Source organism: Taurulus bubalis, assembly GCF_910589615.1.
Source record: "Taurulus bubalis genome assembly, chromosome: 6".
Taxonomy (NCBI): Eukaryota; Metazoa; Chordata; class Actinopteri; order Perciformes; family Cottidae; genus Taurulus; species Taurulus bubalis.
In genome coordinates this window covers 11,865,315-11,875,710 of record NC_136594.1, presented here as the reverse complement: position 1 = coordinate 11,875,710, position 10,396 = coordinate 11,865,315, and the positions used below count along the sequence as shown (strand labels likewise).

The window sequence follows — 10,396 nt, the reverse complement described above, 5'->3', positions numbered from 1 at the left end:
TGAAAATTGGCATGACATAAACATTTAAACAATTCTTCAGACTGGTCTATAATGATTCAAAACACGGGGTAATACCACCACTATTACACAATACTACAATTTCAGTATCTTTAATATCTTAGTAGTCTCATATTTTTTATATCATTTCATTTATTTATTGTAAAGTAGGTTTAAGTGCAATATAGATAATGTTTTGAAACCCTGAATCCACGGAGATATACAATCGGCCTATATTCATAAACTGCCTTTAAACGAGCCGTCAGGATTTCTGTACAGCTAGTGTCACAACTATACAATATAATTTCACAGTATTACTTGTAAACTTTCTTCATGTGTCACAGTTTATTTCCTGTTGCAGTGTATGTGATTAACAGCTGACGGAAGTGAACATGCCCAAGCTGTTCCAATTCCATTGAAATGTGCTAAAACCGAGCGTTTCATGCAGCATGATACAAATGAACTTGTTAAGCAACATTTAAGCATGTAAACATGTTCTAGTAGAAACCCAAAATAGAAGCATGAACCCTGGAAGTAAGCATAATGTCTCCTTTACGTATATTGTTGTGCTTTTTGAAAGTTCTTAGCCTCTTTAATACAGTTCAACAAAAATAGTATATGTATAAAAATTAAAATGTATTCTGGTTTAAGTATTTAGGAAACAGAATTAGATCCCAAGCGCTTTTCATTCTTATAACACACGATACAAACTTAAGGCTTAAGAGATGAATAACGAGACGGAAAGAAAAAACACATTACTGCCGGATAAAATTGTTTATTTTTCTCAAATCTTGCATTTTTGAGAAAAAACATTTCAAATGAAACAATCTGACAAGGAAACATTCTTAACTGCTCAGTAAGTAACTTGTGGGGCATAACCTTGTTATAAATAGACATGAGCCAAAAAAGGATGGAAAGTACTGCCTTATACCACTTTAAGTCATTTATTTTAGTTCATTTCCTGTCAATATTACTGTTACTAATGTAAGTGTTAATAGAGCACAGACCTTCCCAAATATACTTCGAACCAAGCAATATTTAAGAAAAACTGAAGGAAATTCTACTTCAAGTATAAACAGAAAATGAAGTCGTATGTAGGACATCTCTTCTTTTAAAAAAAAAACTAAAATAACAGCTTGACTGAATATACTCTGACACCAGTGGCTCTATCACTATCACTGCTATTCAATATCCTCTATGGTCTCTGGTAGGCACCGGTTGCGTGTCTCTGGAAGCGTTCTTGCCACTATTCCCCCCAGTACAGCTACAAAGCACAGGACGACCTGGGGCAGGTCCTTCCACACCTCATCCAGTAAGAGAATCAAAGGAACCACAGCTACACCAACTCGAGCCATGAAGGAGTTGTAACCCATCCCATTCTGCCTAAAACAACACAGAGGACACTCACTTTAGGGCTCTAAATTATGCTTTGGTAGCCCTTTATAATAACTACACACTATTTAGCATTAGTAAAGCATGAGGAAACACTTAATTCATCATTTATAAAGCATTGTTCCAACATGCACACTCATTAGTAACTCTTTAGTATGCAATTCATAAACACAGTTATAAATGTTTTATTCTTGATTAATATTACTTTTAGGTAGACAAAAATGCATATTTATGTCATATCAATGTCCTGCAGTACTGATATAGTTACCTTATTACAGTGGGATAAAGCTCAGAACTGTAGAGCACAAGAGTTGCAAAGGATGCTGAAGAAAACCCTTTTCCAATGACTGCCACCACTGTCCTGACAGTGGACATATCTGAAACCGATATTAAGATATCAGTAATTGAGGGATGGCTTTTTGTGGTTGCAGTCATATATATATATATATATATATATATATATATATATATATATATATATATATATATATATATACATATATATGTATATATACATATATATATGTATATATATATATATATATATATATATATACATATATATGTATATATATATATATATATATATATATATATATACATATATATGTATATATACATATATATATGTATATATATATATATATATATATACATATATATATGTATATATACATATATATGTATATATATATATATATATATAAATATATACATATATATGTATATATATATATATATATATATATATATATATATATTATTGTGTAAAATGACTAACATCTGTTATTAAAATAGTTACATTTAAAAATGTAAACCTAAAATTAAAAGGCCCTAAGTCTGTTGACATCAATGACTGCTTACCTTGAGGTATGAAAATGTTGATTCCAAGACAGACGCCAACCATCAGCAGACTTCCCATCTCAGTGCTTCGCCTGCCTATCTTATCCAGTGAATAGTAAACCAACACTTTGGCTGGGATCTCGATTGAAGCATAGGTAAACTGAGTGAGGTAGATATTGAGCCCAAAGCCTGTGATATTGAAGCTGATACCATAAAATGCAGTTGCCACGCAAAACCTAACGGAAGAGAGAGTGGACACCAAAGTTGCCAGTTTATTTTGATACAATCAGAATCATTCACCTGGATCGTTTAATATGTAAAACAAATATTTTTTTATCCAAACACAAGACATTTTGCAACCTGAAATCATTGAGCACAATGGCATTGGGGATACAGACCACACTATCCCAGTACGTAGTGCCAGTTTCCTCATGTTGGGTGTTCGTACCAGATCGAAGTACGAATAAGGCCGATCTCTCTTCTCAGTCACAACAATAGTCGATAGTGTCTGAAAGAATGCAAAGCAGCATTATTCTTTAAACCATGTGGTCAAAATGTAAAGGATTAGCATCTATAATAGTGTATTAGAAATCTCTGACTGCTTGTAATCTGGAAGATTACAGGCCCAAGACTATTGTTGCTTTTTGTTCATTCTCTTGATTTAACCGTCATCTGGAATATGCCAACCTCGGTATTAAGTGTGTCAATTAGTTTCTCTGTTCCGTTCATCTTGGCACATTTTTTCAAATACATCTGAGCTTGCTCCAGCTTTCCATTGGCAATGAGCCACCTTGCGGACTCCGGCATCCACCTAATGTTTAAAGCAAACATTGTTTAATCTCATGTGTTGTATTGATTCATTGCATGTTTACAGAGATGAGGAGCAGGCTACAAAGGTCTGGCTACCTCACCTTTTTCTAACTCCACATCCCCAGATTTGTTTTTACTTTTAAAATGTGCAGTCTTAAGCCACAACTAAGCTACTGTGCAGCAAAAGTTCAACTCAATTTATCATTAACCCCAAATACGATGATATCCACAACCTGCACCCAAACAGAATCTGGGCTTGATAAAAGGCAGAGATTATGGTGGTGACAATTTACTGTTTTAATAACACAGACATGAAAAAAATATAGGAACAATGTGTTGATCTCCTCTGTGTAGACCGTTTCGTCCTAGAATGGTAGCTGCCCTTTATTTTGCATTTAACCTTGATCTTTGATTTTAAACCGGAGGTAAACTTTTGGAAGATGAGCCCTTGGTAGTTGAAACACTGTCGGGGCAAATGTTGGGCCCCTAGGGCTCATGTTAGAGGACTTCTGTTTGACTAAAAGATCTGAGCTATTGAGTCCTACCTCCAAGTAATAATGGCCAAGGTTAGAGGTGAGGTGACGCTAACAATCAGCCACCGCCAATCAGTCACAAAATAAGCAATAGCTGCAAAAACTGCGCTCCCAAATGTCCAGGAAAAGCTGTCGATGACTCCAACCAGTTTTCTGTGCTCGATGTCCACCCACTCCACACCTGCACAAAACAAACACCTCACATTGCAGGGATGCCTACATTTAATAGCCTAGGCCTCTGAGGCGAACTTAACATGATACAGAAAATGTGTGAAACAGTAATTTAAATATATTATTACTAAGGACTGTTGAGACAATGAGGATGCCGGTAATGCAAAACCCAGTGAAAAACCTCAGCACTGCAAACATCACATAGGATGTAGAAAAAGCACTTGCGACAGCCATGAGCATTCCCGACACATACGACACCAGCAGCATGATCTTTCGGCCAAACCTATGGAGAGTCAGACAGTTTCCAAATTTTAATTTTACCGATTGGTTGAAACACTTTGATAATCAAAGTAATAAGCTGAATGGCAAGGAGCCAAGCTGCGATACCTGTCACTCAGACTTCCAAAGGTTACGGCTCCAAACATCACCCCAACAAAGAAGATGGTAGCGGTTGCTTTGTTTTTCCCTCTTCTATCACACACCAGGTCCCACTATTACAAACACATACATAAAGAGGCTTGATGAGATGAGTGACAGCTCCCTAAAATGTGGTCATGATGGTGAACAAGTACATTTTATTTTATCAGATTTTTTTAATACAAATGGCAAGAAGTGATGGTCACCTGTGAGGTCAGACTAGACTTGAAGGTGGTGTTATCGTACACCCATCCATTCTGGCACGGCACTGTGAGTAGATGTGCCATGTTGGAGGAGTTGAGCAGCAGATGATATTGAGGCTCTGGAAACATCTGACAGGAGTTCAGACTCCCATCCTCCTTGACTGGAATACTTACAGTAAGCCTTTCGGCCTGGGACAAATTCCTAAAAAAACCTCCGTCATCCAGAGAGCTGATGTCGCAGTGGTGAGAAGGAACAGCCGCTATAAAGTTGTTTAGCATAAAGTGGCAGGGCATTGTGAAGCGGCAAATAAAATTGATCCCAATGATCATTATCTGAAATCTTCCAAATCCATTAATGTCAGCTAAAATATTCTCAAACTTCATTGTGGCCTCCCTCTGTGTAAAATCCTTTGACACTGAGAGGAGAAGAAAATACTCATACGCCCATGCCTTCGCACCAAAAAGAATTAGAAAGTCAACTTGACAACCTTTGGCATTTCTCTAACCCGGAGAAAAGTGGTTAATATGTTACCTCACTGAACCATTATGTTCATTCTGTCTGAGTGTGAAGCAAAGTTTGTGATTGTGTTAATAGTAAAAGCAGGAATCTCAGTATGTGGTGAAAAGAGTCATAACTTTATTAGATAAAAAATATCACATTTGTATTGCATTGCAACACAAAAAGTAACCATGAATCAGTAGTACAGTAAGACATCACAACATGTGTAATGTTTGGATTAATTCAAAATGATGGCATTACCTAGTGTGCTCCACATCCTCAATAGTCTATGGTAGGCAAATATGTTGTGTCTCAGGAAGAAAAGAAGCTGACAGCCCTGCAGCGACAGCCACCAGGGAGAAAATAGTATGCGTTTTTTTAACAAATTTTAACCCAACATACCCAACACTGTATTACAATTACAGCTATTATGTTTAGCGAATTTGACTTTTGACAACTATTGACTTATTTACTTTTCACTCAGGAAATCTAAAATGGAAATGTCTTATTCCTAATCCAAGTATAGGTTTTTCTACAGTTGTTATCATCTATTATTTTGCACTATATTAGTCTCAGCATTGGTCATTTACCTTGAGGGAAAAACATGTTGCAGAAAATACACAGTCCGGTCAGAACAAGTGGAAATGGTTTTGCTGGAAGGTCAATCACAGTGTAGCTGAACTGTGTGAGATAAATGTTCACACCAAATCCAATGAGATTTAAGATGATGCCGTATAGTACGAACAGGCCACTCCAAACCAACAAAGGTAAAATATTACAGACTGACAGACAGGCCGGTATCTGCAACAGCTCAAAAGTTAAACTGCTGCTCCACATCAGTGAGCAAGGAAGCTATGGTAAACCAGAGCAACTGTACTTTGTGGTACATTACAAAAAGTTATAAGTTAATGAAAGTTAAGAAATGATCCACTGTGCAATATTACACAATCTTGCCTTGAGTCAGTGAATCGTCACACCAGTTCCATGAACAGCTGTGTTCAAGTTGTCCTCCGTTTTTAAAGTGTGTTGTTCTCAGGTTGAGTGATCATGTATCAGTGAACTGAACCGATGAAACATGTTTTCAAGATTGTAGAGATGAACATCTCAGGAGTCAGTAGTTTGGACTGGCATTCTAACTACAAGCCTCTTATACGTCTACCATTCACTCCTCTCACACACACTAATTTCTTTGCTTTCATTGTTTGCAGTTGTCAATCAGGATATCAGCTGCTCTGATCAGCTGGTCTCTTCTAGTAGATTCATATCGCGCCACTCCACCTCCCCATCATATATTGTTTGACTTCCGTCTGTGCAGAAAATCATTGAGACAATACACCTTTTGGATATGTTAGATTATTGGTTGTATTTATTGGGATTTTCACAGTATTATTCAGACTTAATTGCATTACAAATACACTGTGGACAGGCTGAGTATCACTGATCAATGAATGTGATTTCTATTGAATCTCCTTGTTCCTCATGGATTGTCTCCTGCAATGTAGATAGAACTTAATTAATAGTCATTATATCATGAAGTCATTTGAGTTCAGGAAAAGACATGGACAACACTCTGACACCTGCAAATCATTCAAACCTGTCAATTGATTGTTAGATGTGTAAACTGTAAATGTACTAGAAATACCCATAACTCACTTGCCTTCATGGGGTCGATTGGATTATTCTTTAGAAAGTTCAGTGAGGTGGCTAATCATTTACAGTAGCATAAATATTACAATGCATGTAATCTTCCTTTCGTTGATACCTTGGTTTCTCAACATCCTCGATGCTCTGTGGCAGTCGGACATTTGAGGTTTCAGGCAGGAGCCCAGCCAATAAACCGGATCCGACTGCGACCGAACAATAAATGACTGCAGGGAGGTAATGCCATTTGTCCTCCAATAGCATGATGAGTGGAGAGATGGAGACGGACAGCCGTGCCAGAAACGAAGTGTAGCCTAAACCATTCTGTCTGAAATAGCAAAGCACCAAGGTTAATATAAACCTGGAGTTACATGTGGCCACAGCAGTAGAAGATCTGTGTCTGTGGGGGAAAAAAGGTTTAATACATTTGTTGTTAACTAACCGTACGACTGTAGGAAAGAGTTCAGTTGTGTAGAGGAAGATGATTGTGAATGAGGCTTCTGACATGGATTTTCCAAGGACTGCCACAATAGTGCGAATGGCCCACTTATCTGAGAGAAGATGTTTTGATATTTAATCAAGAACATTCAAAGATATGTTGGCAATGTTTTTAAACTGAGATTTAACTTAAAACAACCTTTTGCAACAAATATGTTGATGAAGAGAAAGAGGCCAGTTAAAAGCAGGCTTCCCATCTCACCCAACCTTCTACCAAATTTATTCAGGAAGAAATACACAAAGATCTTCAATGGAATTTCGATGGATGCAAATATGACTTGTGTGAGGTATGGGTTTAGTCCAAATCCGGTGATATTCAGAGATATCCCATAATATGTAAATGCAACTCCGCACCTAGAAAATGGAACAAAACATTGAAACTTTCTGTCCTGACATTATCATTTTGACTTTGACTGTCGTAAAAAAATCTGGCTGATTTCAGTTTAATTGCAAACAGACAGCAGTCATTTTAGCATCACAATTACTTTGCATTATAATAGTTTGGTATCTTTATAATCAGAGTGATAATGATCAATATTCAACATTTACAAGCATTTGATTAATGTCCTCAGTATGTTAAAAAATAGTTCAACATTTTGGGAAACATGCTTATTTGCTTTCTCTCTGAGGGTTAGATGCGATGATTGATATCATTCAATTACAGGGCTACAGCCTATCCATAAATAGCAACATTTAGCATAAATGCTGGAAACTTGCGGACACATCTAGCCTGGCTCTGCCTCATGTTCAAAATCCAGGTACCAGCACGTCTAAAGCTTGCTAAAATGTTTGATCTGGTTTGTGTCATCCATTCACAAACATAAATGTAAGAGTTGTGGATTAAGACGAGGTGAGAGGGTGCTTGTAGGCATATATCTTCACACTACTCTAAGCTAATCACCTCCGTGCTCCAGCTCTGTGCTTAATGCACAAACATAAAATTGGTATCGATTTTCTCAACTGACCTTCAAAAAGACAGCAAACAAGCATATTTCCCAAAAGTATTACTATTAAACTATTCCTTTAACCCATCTCATGAAATTGCCACTTACCAAACTATTCCTACAAATATAGAAATTTTCCTAATATTTGGGGTCTTGAAAAGATCTACAATGGTGTGCTTCTTCTCTCCAGTTTCACCTTGTGCATATTCCAGTAATTCCTATTAAAAAGCAAAATGTTTATTCGCAACATTTTTGCACTTGATCATAGTCTTCCGTCACTGTGAGATTTTCAGTTAACCAACGTTAAACTGTACCGTTTGTGTGATGGTGTTCATAAACTTAGTTCTTTTGTTCATCTTTGCACATTCCATTAAGTAATAATGAGCAGTGTCTGCCTTCCCGTTTGCCAGGAGCCATCTCGCAGACTCTGGAAGCCACCTGAAGCAACAAGCGTGGTGAGTTCAGTGTCTTCTGATAGGATTCAGCTTTTTATGCTGCAAAGTGTAAAATATGAAACTTTAATACCTCCAAGTAAAGATGGAGAGTATCAAGGGGGCGCTCACTGTCACAATGAGCATCCTCCAATGATTTACATTGTATGCAATTCCAACCAGAAGCAGGTTTCCAAGTGTCCAATCCAGACTTGTGATTACACCAGAAAAGGTCCGGTGTTCAATGCCACACCATTCAACATCTGGAGGAATATCAGCACAGATGAAAAGTCAGATCGAAATGTTTCCACGTTTAGCTTCTTAAAACTAAAACCAAATGTGAACAAAGACTAAACATATTCTATTTCCGTTATCTTATTGTTTTTTAAGCCTACTTACTTAGCGCAATAGAGATGATACTTATTCCTGCGAGTGACATTCCTGTAAAAAACCTCATGATGACAAATGTCACATACGTTGGGCAGAATGCACTCATGACTGCAAACGCCAAGGTGGTAAAATAAGACACCAATAGCAGCGGACGTCGGCCAAACCTGGTCATGAAAAGAAAAGGTTAAAAAGCAACGATTGTGTTTAAAACTCTAATGAGATAGCGATAAGAGATCGTATTCTCAATTCATGAGATAGGACATCCACTTTGTCTTAAATTGCATTACTTCAGTTTATTTGACATATTCATGTTTATCTTATTGCATTGGTATCTCTTTAATTTTTATAAAGGCTATATTACTCTCTGTTTGTTAAGAGGGACATGTGCACTACAGTTTGAAACAAGTCAAGCATGTAACATACACTTTTTGACATTTTCATCTGCTTCCATTTTCTTCTTCTTCCCATAATAATTGTCTTTTACACACAGACACACACACACAACTTATGCATGCTGAGATACCACTGATTAAATCACCAGGGTTTATTTTTCAGACTTTGGAAGGTTTCTCTACAGCCACAAAATACAGTGACGTTTTAAGAATATAGAGGACATAATGTGTATTTTTCTTTAACAATCTTACCTGTCACTGAGATACCCAAACAACGGGGCTCCGCACATAACACCAATGAAGAAAATGGTGGCTGTTGCCTTGTTCAACCATTTTCTGCTGCACACGAGATCCCACTGCAAAGAAAGCATGGAACGCATTTAAACTAGAGTTCACCTTGCGATGGGATCACACCAGCTGCGATGTCAAATCGGGCCAGGGGTGTAAAGTGGTCCAATGGCCCCTTCCCCACCTCCTACCCTCTTATTTCTGGTGCCCTTACTCGAACCACATCCATCTTCAAACTCAACCTTTATTTTGGTGCCAACTACACATATTTAAAAATGTTGTGACTTTGTCTTGCAAGGTTGCGATGCGTTCTTGGCCACACAAATCTGTCCAAGCAGTTGCTGGTCATAAGTCATTTTGCGGTTCGTCTATCATGGAAGTTGCACTTTCACAAAACCAAAATGTGTCTTCCTTTTTGCATTTTATTTAAAGAAAGAAACCCCAAAGGATGCTAACAAACATTTGATTACAATAAATATTGGGAGCATGATATTGATCAAAACATACACAACATTAAATAGTACTGTCATGTGTATTGAAGACACTTACCTCTGTTACCAAAGTAGATTTAAATGTGCTGTTGTCATACACCCATCCGTTCTGACACTGAACAGTAACTGCATCCTCACTGCTGTTCAAGCCTGACAGATGTTGATATTGGGGCATTGAAAATATCTGACAGGAGCTCGGAGTCCCATCCTGCTCTGCTGGCACACCAACAGCCAGCTTCTGTTCCCGAGTTAAATTCCCAAAGATGCCTCCATCATCCGGAGCAATGAGGTTGCAGTGGTGAGAGGGAACAGCTGCCATGAAGTTATTCAGCAGGAAGTGACATGGCAGAGCCAAACGAGAGATGGTCTGAATCAAGATTAGCTTGATTTGGAATTTTCCAAATCCGCCAATTTCTGAAAGAATGCGGTCAAATTTCATCGTGCTACTGTGCTTTC

The 10,396-nt window shown here is 37.6% G+C and overlaps 2 protein-coding genes across 2 annotated transcripts; both read right to left on the bottom strand.

The window, feature by feature from the left end:
• Window positions 1-1,178: 1,178 nt before the first annotated feature.
• On the bottom strand, window positions 1,179-4,750 carry LOC306737892 (solute carrier family 22 member 7-like; the record flags this gene model as incomplete). Its single annotated transcript, XM_079219697.1, has 9 exons — window positions 1,179-1,380; window positions 1,658-1,766; window positions 2,254-2,468; window positions 2,631-2,740; window positions 2,920-3,043; window positions 3,588-3,756; window positions 3,875-4,029; window positions 4,134-4,237; window positions 4,370-4,750. 9 exons carry the CDS (start codon window positions 4,748-4,750, stop codon window positions 1,179-1,181), a joined length of 1,569 nt encoding a protein of 522 aa, XP_079075823.1.
• Window positions 4,751-6,569: 1,819 nt separating this feature from the next.
• LOC306738167 (solute carrier family 22 member 7-like) lies at window positions 6,570-10,379 on the bottom strand (the record flags this gene model as incomplete). Its single annotated transcript, XM_079219995.1, has 9 exons — window positions 6,570-6,834; window positions 6,949-7,057; window positions 7,144-7,358; window positions 8,057-8,166; window positions 8,263-8,386; window positions 8,474-8,642; window positions 8,779-8,933; window positions 9,414-9,517; window positions 9,999-10,379. 9 exons carry the CDS (start codon window positions 10,377-10,379, stop codon window positions 6,570-6,572), a joined length of 1,632 nt encoding a protein of 543 aa, XP_079076121.1.
• Between the last annotated feature and the right edge of the window lie 17 nt (window positions 10,380-10,396).